The 15579-nt window shown below is 38.9% G+C and overlaps 1 protein-coding gene across 1 annotated transcript in view; it reads left to right on the forward strand.

Moving 5' to 3' along the window:
• LOC123233776 (protocadherin alpha-8-like) overlaps positions 1 to 11343 on the forward strand; it is a 35163-nt gene extending 23820 nt beyond the window's left edge. Inside the window, exon 2 of the mRNA XM_044659827.1 lies at positions 11194 to 11343. Within this exon, the coding sequence (XP_044515762.1) occupies positions 11194 to 11343 (150 nt within the window). The remainder of the gene's footprint in view (positions 1 to 11193) is intronic.
• Positions 11344 to 15579: the final 4236 nt, after the last annotated feature.

Here is a 15579-nt window from a genome sequence, read left to right on the forward strand (position 1 = left end):
AGAGACAGAGACAGAGACAGAGACAGAGACAGAGACAGAGACAGAGACAGAGAGAGAGAGATCCCTTGGTCTTGCCTTATTAGCAGTTTTCTCTACCCAATAGCTCTCCAATGTCACATCTCAGGGACCAAACCAAACATAAGTCCTTAATTTGCCTGGCACCACCCAGGGGGGCAGTGCCTGTGGGATCAATTTCCTGTCTTGTTGGTTTCAACTTCCTTTCTCTGAGGGTTGATCTATATCTGCACATCTCAGTGGTGAATGACATCCAGGTCACTAATTGATGATGTAAAACAAAGCGATGTAATGGGGAAGAGAGGCTGCTTTCCAATAGTATGTATGTATATACATATATGTTGGCACATGAAGAGAGAGGTAGCCTCCTATGCTCATACACCTATAAAAGTAGATAGAATAAATGCAAAATGAATATAAGGTGATTAGAGAGCAAGCAGTAGAAGTTGAAGACATTATGAGAGACTCCCATTCATATGCTGCAGAAGAGAGTTGGAGAAAATCATGAAATATCATTGACTAAGCCTACTTTATTAGCTGGAATACAGTGCAGTGGTTTTTTCCCTAATATGTACCTTTGAAAGTCACCTTTGCAGTATATTCCAGCACTTCCAGCTTTCAAACCATAAGTTGTATATTGTATGCCTCAGCATGCATTTTAGCATCTATAGAGACTACTTGTGAGGGGTACCATCAGTAAGATTTCTACTCCATGTATGGGGATTAGAGAGCTGGTTTCTAGGATCCCTTCCTGCTCTGAGATTCTGTGATTTTGTGATCTCCCCTGAACTGGGTTGTCTTCTCACTGTCTGTTAATGATTCTGTTACTTTCCTCAGCCCCAGACATCAGAGTTTTGACTCTTTACTCTCTATTCTCCTTCTCGTCTTCCCATCATCCAAGTCCCCCAGAATATTTTAACACTATCAGTGGGGAAATCTGTCTATTTCTCCATATTTATTGAGCAGTGAGGTCTGGTGGACATGATCCTGATGTTTACCATTTGGAACTGGCCAAATCACTTCCTTTCTCTGATCTTCCATTTCTTCCCCTTTAAAGGGGAGAAAATAATACTTTCTCTTCTTTCTTTCTCCCCTTCCTTCTTTCCACAGCCATTTTGAAGAAAGGTCTTATAAAATATAAAAAGCACAATTTTGCAAAAGATCCTATGTTCTTGCCTGTCTTCCTGTCCCCAATCCCCACAGCTTAGGAAAAGGGCAATTCTATCTACAGAGGCAGAATCTCAGAGAAGGCCTCAGGGAGAGTAGAAGTGTTTGGACCAGGCCCTTCCTTGCTAGCCCTGTAAGTCCTTCAGTGGATGGACAGTCTATTCATACTAGAAAGAAGATGGCTAAGAATGTTAAAAGGAGAGCAGTGGATCCCTCTGGTGGCCAAGACCATAGACCAGGAAAAGAGGTGGAATAGAGAACAGGAGAGGTTGGGAGAAAAAATGCTTGTGGGAGAGAGATTGAAGGAACGAATAAAAAAAATTAGTTGGAGAAATGAGGAGGAGAAAGGAGAGGGAAGAGAAAGATGGAAGAACATCAGAGAGGCCAAGAAACAGAAGCTTAGAATGGCAGAGGATAAGAGATGATTGGGAGAAAATGAGAGAGGCCTAACAGAGTGCCTAAGAGAGTGTCACATAGTTCGTACATAATAAACATTTATGGTTTGATTGGTATTTAGCTACCTGCCCTGTTCCTTCCAGCAGGAGAAAGTATACATGTCTTGTCCCTTCCAATTTTGAATCTATGATTTTATTTTATCTGTAATATTTTATTTTTTCTAATTACATATTTAAAAAAATTTTTAGTACCAATTTATGTCCTCTCTTTCTTCCTCCCTCCCTCCACCTTCATTGAGAAGGGAAGGAATGTGTAACACATTTCTATATCAGTCATGCGAAAGAAAATATAAACTACCCCCTGCCACCAAAAAAGAAAGTTTAAAAAAATGTTTCCAACTGCACTCAGACTTCATCACTTCTTTCTCTGGAGGTAGATAGCACTTTTTCATTATCAGTTCTTCAGAATTGTCTTGATTTATTATTATTATTTGAAATTTTATTTTTAGTGACATGCAAAACATATTTCCATATTGGTCATTGTTGTAAGAGCACACTCATGCAAAACCAAACCTCCTAAATAAAAAATGTAAATACACTAATGTGAAAGATGACTTTGGCAGTTCTTTCTTTGGAGGTTGATAGTGTCCTCATCATAAGTCTTTCAGGATTTTTTTCAGGATTCAGATCATTGCATTGCTGAGAATAGTCATGTTTTCACAGATAATCATAGTACAATATTGCTGTAATTGTGTACGATGTCCTCCTGGTTGTGCTTATTTCTGTCTGTATCAGTTCCTGAAGTTCTTTCTAGCCTTTTCTGAAATCATTTTTCTTATCATTGCTGGTTACATAATACAAAAAATTAAGCCATTCTCCAATCGACAAATGATCAAGGGACATGAATAGGCAGTTTTCACATGAAGAAATAAAAACTATTAATAAGCACATGAAAAAGTGTTCTAAATACGTCCTGATTAGAGAAATGCAAATTAAAACAACATTGACGTACTACTTCCCATCTAGCAGACTGACCAATATTGGAGCAAAGGAGGAGATGTGGCAAAAATGGGACACTAATACACTGCTGGTGGAGTTGTGAATTGATCCAATCATTCTGGAGGGCAATTTGCAATTATGTGCAAAGGGCATTTTGATGCAGTCATACCACTGCTAGGCTTGTACCCCAAAGAGATAATAAGGAAAAAGACTTGTACAAAAATATTTATATCCATGCTCTTTGTGGTGGCAAAAATTGGAAAATGAGGGAGTGTCCACCGATTGGGGAATGGCTGAACAAATTGTGGTATCTGTTGGTGATGGAATATTATTGTGCTGAAAGGAATAATGAACTGGAGGATTTCTATGTGAACTGGAAAGACCTCCAGGAATTGATGCAGTGAAAGGAGCAGACCAGGAGAATCCTATATTCAGAGACTATACATGTTGGCACAATCGAATGCAATAGACTTTTCTACTAGTAGCAATGCAATGATCTAGGACAATCCAGAGAAACTTATGAGAAAGAGTACTATCTACGTCCAGAGAAAGAACTGTGGGAGTAGAAATGCAGAAGAAAAACATATGGTCAATCACATGTTTTTATGGGAATGTGATTGGAGTTTTGATGTTAAAATGTGACTCTACTGCAAATATGAATAACATGGAAATAGTTTTTGAACAATAATTCATGTATAACCCAGTCAGCTCTGTGAGGGGGGGAGTAAAGAAGGGTGGGAAAAAACATGAATCATGTAACCATGGAAAAACATTCTAAATAAATTTAAAAAATAACAACAAAAAAGAAATTGTTTTCTTTAGTGATCCTTTGTATCTCCTTTTCCATTTGACCAATTCTACTTTTTAAAGAGTTGTTTTCTTCAGTGAATTTTTATACATCTTTTTTTCATTTTCCTTTTCTGACTTTTTAAAAGACTCTTCTCCTTAGTGGATTTTTGTGACTTGCCATTTGACATATTTTATTTTTAAGGTGTTGTTTTCTTCAGTATTTTTTGTGTCTCCTTTACCAAACTTGATTCTTTTTTCATGGTTTTCTTGTATCGCTCTCATTTCTTTTCCCAATTTTTCTCCTAGTTCTTTTCTTTGATTTTTAAAATCCATCTTGAACTCAGACAAGGAAGTAGGTGAATGGACTTTGCCATGGATAAGAAGACCACTTTAGGAATAAAGAAAGCTTGCAGGCCCTCAGTCTGAATTGTCTGTGAGATCATGTTATAGTATAGCACTCAATCAATACTCCCAAGAAAGTATTAGCAGGACCAGGCCAGACATTCCCTCTAGAATAGTGGTTTCCAAACTTTTTTGGCATACTGCCCCCTTTCCAGAAAAAAATATTACTCAGCCCCCTGGAAATTAATTTTTAAAAAATTTTAATAGCAATTAATAGGAAAGATAAATGCACCTGTGGCCATCACTGCTCCCCTGGATGACTGCAGCACCCACCAGGGGGTGTGGTGCCCACTTTGGGAATCACTGCTCTAGAAGTATACAGAGGTTGACCCTATATGATCCAAAGTTAGAAGTAGAGTAGAAGAATGAGTGAACAAAAAAAAGAAGCTGACCACAAAAATTTATTATGATGACAAGAATATGCCATGATTTAGTAGCCACCAGTATAAAGAAGCAGAGAACATAGAATATGACATTCTGAAAGGCAAAGAATATGAGCTTACAATCAAGAATAATTTACCCAGATAACATTGTATTCTTATAGAGGAAAAATGGATTCTTGATGAAATAGAAGACATAAAAGTATTACTGATATAAAGACCAGAGTTGTGTAGAAACTTTAAAGTACAAACATAAGAATCAAGAGAAGCATAAAAAGGCAAATGTGAAAAGACAATTGTAAGGTACTACATAAGGATCAGTGGCTTACATTTGAATATGGGAAGGTAATTTGTGTGCCCCCTATGAATCCTATCATTATCAGGGATCATAGAGGGAACCCAATTGGACAAAAAGCCTGGGAGTAGTTTTATTATGTATCCATGATCTTAAAAGAATGGAAAGAGAAGAGAAGAGGAATAATCTAGTGTAGTGATGGGCAAAGTACAGACCACAGGCCAGATGCAGCCTCCTGAAATGTTCTATCTGGCCTCTTGACATTATTCCTAACCTGACGAATACAATGAGTAGGATACAATACAAGGAAACTTCGAAAGAGTTGCTTTAGAAACAGACTGACAGATGAGCATTTCCTCTCCTTGGGCCCCCTATTTAAAAAGTTTGCCCATCACTGATCTAGTGGAAGGAAAGAAGAGAAAGGTTAGGGAAAATTATACCACCTAATTGAGGTGCATAATAGAAGTCTATATAAACAAAGAGGAAGGGATTTATGTGTGTGTCTATGTGATTGACACTTGAACCTCACTCTCATCTCAATCAGTCCAAGAGGGGAAGAATACATACATTTACTCAATTATACATACATATGGGTACAGAAATACACTGAAAATTTCACTGAACAGGAAATTGTAGGGAAAAGGGAAAAGAGGTAATTAGTGAGAAAATAAATTAACGGAGGGAGTAGTCCTATGCAAAACGAACTCTAATAAGGATATGTACAAATATTTATAGCTCTTTTTATATATATAGCAATAAAGAATTGCAACCTGAGAGAGAAATGGCTGAACAAGTTATGGTATATGAATGTGTAAGGGTGAACAGAGAACAAAAAAGAAGCCAGAGCTGAAGCAGTGCGCCTTACTTGAAGCTCAGCAAAAAGCCCCGACTGGAAGACCCTCCTAGAGAGGCAGAGCTACACTGAATTTATAGCCTGCTTACATCAGTATGTAATGACAGGAGGAGAGTGTGGTGCTGGGAAATAAAGTCCAGGGGTTCAAAATTTTATTTACACATTGCTTCCTATGATTCTTTGGGAGACTAGTCACCCCAATGGATCATTTAAACATAACAAACTTAAAACTCTAAAGGTTTTTAACTAAAGGTACATACAGTATTACAGCTTCTAAAGCAAAATTACAATAATTTGGGGATAAGAGGGAAAGAAAGAGAAAAAGAATAAAACTAATTAAAAAGCATTCCCCTTTGGCATAAAAGTGTACATTCAAAACAAATGCATTCAACTCCTCAAAGTTCAATTCAGCACATCCAAAAGTTCACTCAGGATCTTTTAGAGCAGTATGTGGTCTCTGCAGGTATCTTCATGGCACCTTCTGTAAGCAGTTTACTTTTCTGGATTCTGGGAGGTAGTAAGTCTCTTATCCTAAGATTACTCTCAAAAGAAATTAAAGTTTGTAAAATAGGATAATAACACATTCCCCCCAAGGAGGATATTGACAAACACAGAAATTACACAGGGATACATGGCTGAGTTATGAGGTATATGAATCATTTGCCAAAAAAATTCAAAAACATAAAAAAATTCAAATAAAAGAAAAAAGATAACTACTGGATGAAATATAAAATATCCAAATCTTATATGTAAAAATCCCAAGTGTGAAGATGGGATTAACTCTACCCTGCCCATTTTTAAATTTAATCACCAGAAGGTATACACCCCACTTACACTTGAGTAGAGGAGGTCTGTAACCCACGTGTGCAAAAGTGGGTGATATAAAAGGTGGTAAATGAAGCTGTAAAGGAGGTTGTGAGACCTCCTATCTAAATGATTTATAAATAAGCTTCAGTGACTCTGTAGCTGGATGTGGTTTGCGTTGAATCAGCTGACAGGCCACTTCACTCAATTAATTCCACCTTTACAAGCTGACCAATGAGGAAGTAGAAGATTTTCCCCCTACTGTCACTGCTAAATGAACTTATTTCTTTTGATGAAATGAAGATTGATAAACTCAAACTATTTTAGATTTTATTTCTGACTGCGATTGGTTGATCCTGATAATAGAAGATCAATAAGCTCTGGGATAAATTTAGTGATGTAAAGAAGTTTAAACTGATAACTTCCTCTTGGAATCTTCAGTAAAGAACAGGTCAGTACAAGCTTATTTTTATTAGCTTATTTAATGATGGTGAGCAAGGTTAGGGAAAGGATGGATTGAAATACTGAGAAAAGAGGGATTAGGAATGAATCCTAAAACCTTGTCTAACTAGTGAAGTTATATTAAATCTTTTGAAGTTTTCAGGACAAGCTGATTTCCTGAAGCCTACCACGCAGATTGCCTTGGTCAGGCCTAAGGCCTGACTCTGATTAATTGATGTTCAAGTTGATTTGATTTGACAGATTTGATCTTGTTGGTGTTTAGCAAATTTGTATATTGTTGATGATGTTGTTTAAAGCTGGATGCTGTTAGCCCTGGATGAGCAGTGAGCAGCCTAGGTAACTAATCCTAAAAGATATAAGTTAACCTAGTTAAGGGATAATCCTGAGATGCCAACCCTCCCACCATATTTCCAGATTGAGACTCTGAAGCTAGAAATCCGTCTTAATTTATAGGCTCATCTCAATAGACTTTTTGGTCTCATGCCAGCTCATGCCACCCCTGCATTCTGTATTCCAACTCAGTAACTGGCAACTATCCTGGTCCAAAATGGCTTCTTATAAAAGTATTTACAGTGACGAATCAGAATCGACTGACTGCCTCCTGGGCAGTGCTAAGCAAAGCTTTAGCTGTAATTGGTACACATAAAATGGAAGGAAGGCACAGGAAGTCATGAAAGGAATGGCTTTTAAAAGTGGCCAGAACTTCCTGGGACTCTCTCTTTCACCTTGAACTGGACCCTGGAGGAGCTCTGGCTGAGAACCTTGGAGTGCTTTCTTTTTGAACTACTATGTGGGTGAGTGAAAAAGACTGACTCTTTCCTGGGTTTTCTAAAGGGATTATCCTCAGGAGAGGACTCTCCTCTTGGGAGAGGCTTCATGGCTGAAGCCCTTGCTTTATTTATCACCAGGCCCTCAGCTCAAGACTGAGACCCCTCTAGCTGAGGACTAATTAGCTCTGTCTGGATTGAACCAGGGGATAGAGCAAAATACTTAGCACATTAGGTTAGATATCTTGGCCTATCCTCTCTCTGATTTTCTTACTTTCACTCTCTTCTTATTTGTAAATAAACTACCATAAAAATCATTCTGACTTGAGTCTTTTGTTTGGAATTAAGTACTTAATTCCTGGTGACTCTACTCTTTGATAAATTTAGTCCAACCTTTTATTTTTACCCCTTACATAGTTCTTCCCCCTTATATAAGTAAGGAAAAATAAAATTATAACAGGTTCTTGAATCAGGGCCAGATTAAAGTAATTTATGTTCTATAAGCCTGTGATAGCAATCATGCACTTACCCACTCAGCAGCCAGGACTACAGTAAATTGCCACAGTATGAAAGACAGAAAAGGGAGTAGGTTTTTGAAGCAGATGGGAAATAGCATCCCTTGGCCTGATTTTTCCTTTTCTCACAGGGATGGGGAGCCAGAACAGCCAATATTAAGTATGAAGCCATCCAGCAGCTCCACAAAGATTCCTAGTGGGTTGGACACTTAGAACCAAGGACTGAGTGAAAATGGGTTACAGGTTAAAAACTAGTGGAAAGAGAACATAAGGTGAGAATAAAGACATGCAGACACAGAAAGATTTGGGATAAGATAGGCAGACAGTGAGTAAGCTCTGGTGGTCAAGAGCTTCATGGTTAGGAGCTCTGATGGTTAAGAGCTTCCATTGTCTAGAGCTCTCTTCTCAACTGTCATATAGCTACTTTTATTGGGGTTACAACCGTATGTGGTGGGAAGGGGAGAGTCAAGTGGTCTGATACATATGTAATCATCAGGAGATACAAACTGTTGGAACCTGAAATAACAGGTAGAGCAAACATCTAGATCAGGAATCCATGAGGCCTAAGGTCTTGATACAAATGCTGGTTGATTGAAGGTAAAGCAAGGAGACTGAGATAACTGACCAGTCTTCCAGAGTGTAGCCTTAGGGAAGGGCTAGGACTTTGGCATGGTTGAGGTTCAATTCAACTCAAGGTTACAGAAATCAATCATAAGCAATACAAGAGTATTTTTTGAGCACTCTTAAAATAATATCACAATTAATGTGTACCTGGATTGCTACAAAGTACTTGATAGGAAATGTGGTACAAGGAGTCCTGTGTCTAATGTATGTCAAACAGCAGCAACCTCCAGTCTCATACAAGGTTCAAGTCCTTTTGTATTGATTCAGAATTTCATACAGGATTGGTTTGTCTCTCGGACCTGTGTGCTCATTTGGCACTAGGCAGGTTAAGTCTGTGTTCCTTTATGATCCCTTCTCCTGGAATCAGACACACTCATCAAGCAAAGTCCCATAATATTTAAACAACCAGTGGTAGGTTTCCATAGTCTAAAGCTTTTGGATATGCATGTACATTTAGGGCTAATGGACATTTTACACTTATGCTAGTGCAAAATCAAAAAAATCTTTTTAATACTGGTGACATGTGCCTCAAGTACCAAAAATGGGAGAAAGAAAAAAGGAAAAACTCAAATACTATATTGCACATGCAAGGAAAAAATAATAAAAATATTTTAAAAATTTAAAAAATATATATAGCTTACAATCAGTGACACACTGTGTCATCCAAGGAGAGGTAGAATACAAAGTTTTCTCACCCAAAAAATGAGATCCATTTCCTTTTTAACTTGGTCTTGATCTACAGTGTGAGTGCAAATGATTTTTACAAAGTAACAGGTTTATAAAAGAGTAGTACAACAAGTAATGCACATTCAAAGAAAGTACCAAAATTATCAAAATTCACAATAAGTACATGAACTTATCTAAAGATTACTAATATAAGTTTTGTCCAACTGGTTTATGGATTTTTATGAAGGTATTTTCTCAGGCTCAAGTATAAGATGGTAAAATAAAGACAGTGCAACATAATATATATCCAATAGCAAAAATATAATAGCTGAAAATGACATAGAACAATAGTAACATATATATTTGGAAACAAAATTAAATTCAAAGCAAACGATCAGTAAATATAATAGGATATAGTTACTCATCATCTATAGAAGGTGCTCTCTTTACATGGGAGCAATGGATCCAAGAGTCCTTTTCTCCAATTTTAATAGCTGTTGGAGTGGTTAACAGGACTTGAAATGGACCATCATAGGCAAGCTGAGTTGCCCCAGTATGCTGGAAGTTCTTTATTTAAACTTTGTTACCTGGGTGCAAGTTATGGAGTGAGAAGTCTATAGGACCAGCTTGTACAGTAGCTCCAGATTCATGGAGCTCTCACAATTTGATCTGCAAATCCCATATATATGAGGCAAGAGAAGTATCTCCCCCTAGTAAGGATATATATGTGGGAGAGAAAGGCTTAGCCTGTATGGGGGAAGTCCAAAAAGTATCTCAAATGGTGAGATGTGTAGCTCTCTTCTGGGCCTGCTTCTAAGATAAAATAGAGCCAGAAGGATAATTTGTCTCAGTGTACAATTTTCCAATAATAGTTTTAAGTTCTTTATTCATTCTTTCAACTTGGCCTGAGCTCTGGGGATGGTATGGTATATGGAATTTAGGAGTTATCCTCAAACATGAATAAATCTGAGATAGGATTGAACGAGTAAAATTAGTTCCTCTATCTGAATCAATGCATGGTGGCAGGCCAAAGAGAGGAATAATTTCTTTTAAAAGCACTTTGGCAACAAAAGCCACTCTAGCTCGTGTATGGGTAGAGCAATGAACTACAGATAGGACTTCAGGGAGCTGAAGGGGAGAAAGAACTTAATTAATAATTTCTGCATTAGCTGTACCTTTTCCAGCTGATGGTAAAAATCCCCTTATAAGCCAAAGCATGCCCACTGCATGACATATTCCAAATGCATATCTAGAGTAATGCAAACTTGCATGCCAAAGGGGATTGCCCCCTAATTGGCTTAATTTCAATGTGCCTAGCAAACATTAGTTTGCTCTCTCTCTTCCTATCTCTTTCATTTCCCTTTTATCTCTAACTATTGCAGTTTCTGATAATGTAATGATTCATTGGGGAGACTAGTCTCCCAAAGAATCACAGGGGGGATTGTAAATGGGAATTCTTTGTTCTTTTTTATTTTACTCTTGTGAAAGGGAATCCTTTATTCCCTTTGTCTATTTTGAGTTAACACTTTGGTTAACAATAACTTAAGAACACCTACTTAATACCTCACTAGATTGTGAAGACAGGATTAACTCTCCTTTATCTACTTTTCAATTGAAACAATAAAAACTTGAATTCCCTTCTTAGCACTAGGTGGAGGAGCAATCCACCCTTTCAATTTAATCAACCAGGAATCTGTGAACTCTTTTGATGAATATTCACCTCTCCAAAAGTTGAGAAATGGTTCCCACAAACACTGACCCCTGGGCAGTGCTGGGCAATTTGGAAGTTGTTATTGGCCCTTGTGAAAAGGGGAAGGGACAAGAAGCCAGCTTAAAAGGCCCTGAAGGTTGTACTAGTTCATCATGTCTGCTTGCCACCCAGATCTAGACTGAGTGGTAACAGCTAGCCATTGCCTTGCTGCTGTGAGCTGCAGACCTTCCCTTCACCCAGCTAGCCTTCACCAGCACCCAAACCTTTTTCCTAACCTCTGGCTCCCTGCTGAGTACAGCCAGGTCACAGCTACTCTGCTTCCCTGCTCCTAGGCTCATGTTGGTTGCAGGTCTCCTGTGCAGCCTGGACTGTGGCCCTGACCCCAGGCTGGGCCTCTGTGGTGATTGTCCCAGAGCAGGGGCCCCTTGCCCTCTCCCACAGTACCCACATCTGTCTGCTTTTCAAGCCAACAGGGAGCCTTCCACACTCCTGGCTGTGAGGGTGGGGACTAAAGTGCCAGCCCATATGGGAGATCACCCTGTCACCTACTGGACCCTGACCTCCCAGTAGGGGGTTGACACTCCATGCTCTCAGCTGTGTCTAATGACTCACAGTGGCCAGTATATACAGGTGTAGTGCCACCTGCAGGCAAGAAGTAAAACAACAGGCAATTTAATAAAATTTTTAAATAATTAAATTAAATATAATTGAATACATCAAACTGAATTGAATCTAATTGAATGAAACTTGAACAAAATAATTATTAAAATTAAAAATTAATAATATTGAATTAAATAAAATAAAAGCAAATTGATAAAATTGAACAAAGTCAAATTAAGCCAAACTAATTCAATACATTATTAATTAATCAAATATACTAATTCAGTGCTTCATTATTTCAAATACCATAATAAAACAATAATAATACTACTTATTATTATAAATATATTTATTATTTGGTACTATTGCCTTGCAACAATTACTAGTGTCTTGTGATGGTTTATTATTTAACCCTACTCTAGTTTAGTAGTTTTCTACAATAAAATTAAAGCAAGTTGAAAATTGAAAAAAAATGTTTTGGGAGCTTTTATTGTTTGAATTGCCTATTCAGCTATAGTCAGAACAGCTCCTTACTAAACTCTTACAGTAATTGACTTGTATCACAACTACTGAACTTCTTAACAATAGCAGCTAGAGAGGAAGTCTCATTTATGTAGGGCAAAAAGACCCAAGAATTTTCCTAAACAGTTTAAGACAGAAAAGCTAGAAATTTTTCTTCTAAATTCAGGGTCAAAAGACCAGATATTATGGGAAATAAACAGAATAAAACCAATTAAGTGCCCAAAGGTTCTCCATTGCATAAGATAGTATGTAGTTGGGATGAACAAGAGTTTCCTAAGGAGTGTTGCATGTCAAAAAAGGAGACGAAGAAACTTTGCAAAGCCTGGGCACTAAAATCCTTTAACTGGCCAAGGTATGGTTCTTTTGATTTGAAAATTTTAAAAGAATTAAAATTAAGCACAAATAACAAGGAGTCAAAGGACTATGCTTATTGGCTTTTATGGGCATAACACCTTGACAAGTCAACCAACTCCACTAACCCCCAAAATAGCCTGTTTGACTCTGAAAACCCTAACACACTGCCTTACTGTCCCCTAACCATGAGGCTGTTCATCCTCTAGAACCAGACCATTATGTCTCGACTCATTTATCTCCTTCTCCTAAGCCTTTGATTAACAAGAAAGACAACCCACCTTCTTCCAAGCCTGTCCACAAGAAGGCTCCTTTTCTAGATCCAGGCCAGGATTTGACTCCTTCCACTCCTACCCTTTCCATGCCCCTCTCACCGCCCAGCCAACCTTCGTATCATCTCTCTCCACCCCCTTACCATGTAAGCCTACTGTGTCATTTGAAATTGTTTTAAGCCCTGGAAGATTATGTCTCCCAGGGATCCCCTGCTACAACTTCCCCTCACAAATCCCACTTCCTTTGTGGGAGGTGTCAGAGAAAGTATAAAAGAGAAAATTTGGCGTCTTTTCTCTCTCTCAACCCTGGAAGCTCTGCTCTCTACCCTGGAGCTCTCTCTACCTTGGAGTTCTCTCTACCCTGAGCTCTCACTAGCTCTCTACCCTGGAGGGTCTGCTTTGGGGTCCAGAGGCTCTCAAACCCTGATCTCTCTCTCGGCGCCTTTTCCCCTTTCTTCCTACCTCCTAGTTTTCCCAAGACCTTCCCTTTCCTAATCTAAATAAAACCTAGGTATTCAAAACCCCAAAGTTGCTCTCTGATCATTTATTTGAGCCCCTGAAGGGCTCTGGTCAATTTCCCAGCCAGGGGGTGGGGGTGGGCTGGGGACGCTACCTTCCTTTCCCTTCCTCTACCTTCCTCTCTCCTTCATCCCATTCCATCCTACCTTCTTACCTTCCTGTGGGAAGCCAATAAGAGAATAGATAAAAATCTGAGACCCCTCTTTTGACACCTCTTATGATCCATACCTTTTCTTATTGGAAAAACATTATAGACTTATTGGAAAGCTTTGAGTCCTTAAGCAGACCAGCAGCTACTGAGTTAACAATTCTTCTCCTTGACAATTTCTCTCCTTGATAATTAAGAAGCCTGAACGCTAAAAAAAATAAGGACTGGAGCCAGACAATTTAGTCCAGACTATCTGACCAGGTGCAGATCTGTAAATCAAGGCAGAATGCAATTAGTAAACATCTCCATGAAATTTATTTCTGCTCCCAGAATTAAACCCCTACTAATTGGTGGTTGGAATTTGGCCCTTGTCCTTGCACCCATATCTCTACTTTTTAGACTTTAATGGGTTGTGTATGATTTGTAACCCCCTCACAGCTATGACTCTTTCTTTGTGTTCTTTGTTTGAAATCAGTATAAAATAAAGTCCAAATCCCATTGCGTTAGATCAGCATGGGCTAACCACTAGTTTGGCTGTTCTCATTTTCTTTTTCCTGTCTTAACAATCCGATGCCACTAACACCACTCAGGACCCCAAAACCATATAGAGGCTGGCTCTCTATACCTTCCTCCATTCACTTCCCCCTCACACTACCCAGTCTATCCCTTGCCCTGCCCACCCTTGCTCTTGTCCTGCCCACCTTCTCCCTTGCCTTGCCCAGCTTTTTCCTGTCCACTGCCCAAACCCACCCTTTCCTCCCCCTTGCTCAACTTCTTCCCCTGTTTCCCCACTCCCTCCTCTTCCCCAACTGGCTCAGCCCCCACCCTTTCTCCCCACCTTTACTCTCCCAAATTGCCTCCTCCCCACCTCTGCCCCTGCTTAATCTCCCTTTGCCTTGCCTCTTCCTCCCCTGCCCCAGCCCCTTCCTCCTCTGCTCAACCCATCTCTTTCCCTGGCCCTACCTTTCCTCCCTCTTCCCCCACCCACTCAGCCTCAACCAGAATAATAAGCCAAGCAGTAGTAATCACAGACTACTCAAATACAGGCCTGCCCCCTCTAAGGCAGTGATAGGTAAACTATTCCCCATGGGCCAGATCCAGTCCATAGTTTGCCCATCACTGCCTTAAGCAATCCCTAATCACTATGCCCTCACATCCAGATGTAGTGATTAGGGAATTGCTTAAGGCAGTGATGGGCAAACTGTGGCCTGGATCTGGCCCACAGGGAATAGTTTGCCCATCACTGCTCTAAGGGATGTTCCCACTTATAATAAATGAGGGAACGTAGTAAATATTAGACATCATACACCTTTTTCTCCATAAGACATGGAGAGATTCAAAGAAAAAAAAACACCTTCCTTTGAAGATGAACCCATTGTAGCCATAAATAAATTTGAAAGCATTTACAGAAGTTACAATCCAACCTAGACAGATGTGCAGGTCTTGATGCACACACTGTTAATGGAAAGGGAAGGGAACAAGAACTTTTTTCTTGTTAATCATGCCCAGGTTGAGGGACATATTCACTGGTCCACTGAAGACCCTAACTGGGACCCAAATTCATATACATCTTTGTCAGGCTAGAAAAGCATTGCTAAAAGCAATCAGGTTGTTCTGATAGGCCATGTTCTTGGACTAAATTCGAAGACTTGAAAAAAGGAGAAAATGAGAAACCATCTCAATTTATGGATAGACTTGTTGAACTGGGATGCAGATATCTTGACCTGGATCTTTCTGGGGAAAAGATGTTAGACACATAAGAACACATTTTTTAAAAAAACTGTTGCAGGGATGTTAGGAAATATTTTGTGACTAAATACCCTAACTGGTCCACTATGGCCTTGATAAATTAAAGAGAGTAGTAGTTTATATCTTTGATGGCTATGAAAAGGAAGAGAGAGGAAGTTGAATTAGTGGAGAGATTAAAAAGACTGAATTAGAGGAGAAATTAAGAAAAGAAATAGCTGAATTAAAGGAACAAGTAAAAGAAGGAGCTGTAAGACAGAGAGAGGTCATAGCTTTTTTAAAGGAACACCAGAGGCAACCAATGACTTCTTGTTTTGTTTTGTTTGGTTTGGTTTTGCTTTTTGTGGGAAGGAAAGCCATGTAGCTATGGTCTGTAGAAATAGGAACCAATAAAATGGGATCATACGAAGTTTGAGAAATAATAGTAACAATAATAGATCCTCTAATGGGATCAGTGGTTTTAATAAGGTAAATTATAATGCAGATCATAATGCACCATGTCAAGAAATGTGTTATCACTGTGAGTTATCACAGAGAAATGGTCAAAATGGCCAAGAATGTGGCCAAAAAATCTAGA

This window comes from Gracilinanus agilis, chromosome 2 (genome assembly GCF_016433145.1).
Source record: "Gracilinanus agilis isolate LMUSP501 chromosome 2, AgileGrace, whole genome shotgun sequence".
Taxonomy (NCBI): Eukaryota; Metazoa; Chordata; class Mammalia; order Didelphimorphia; family Didelphidae; genus Gracilinanus; species Gracilinanus agilis.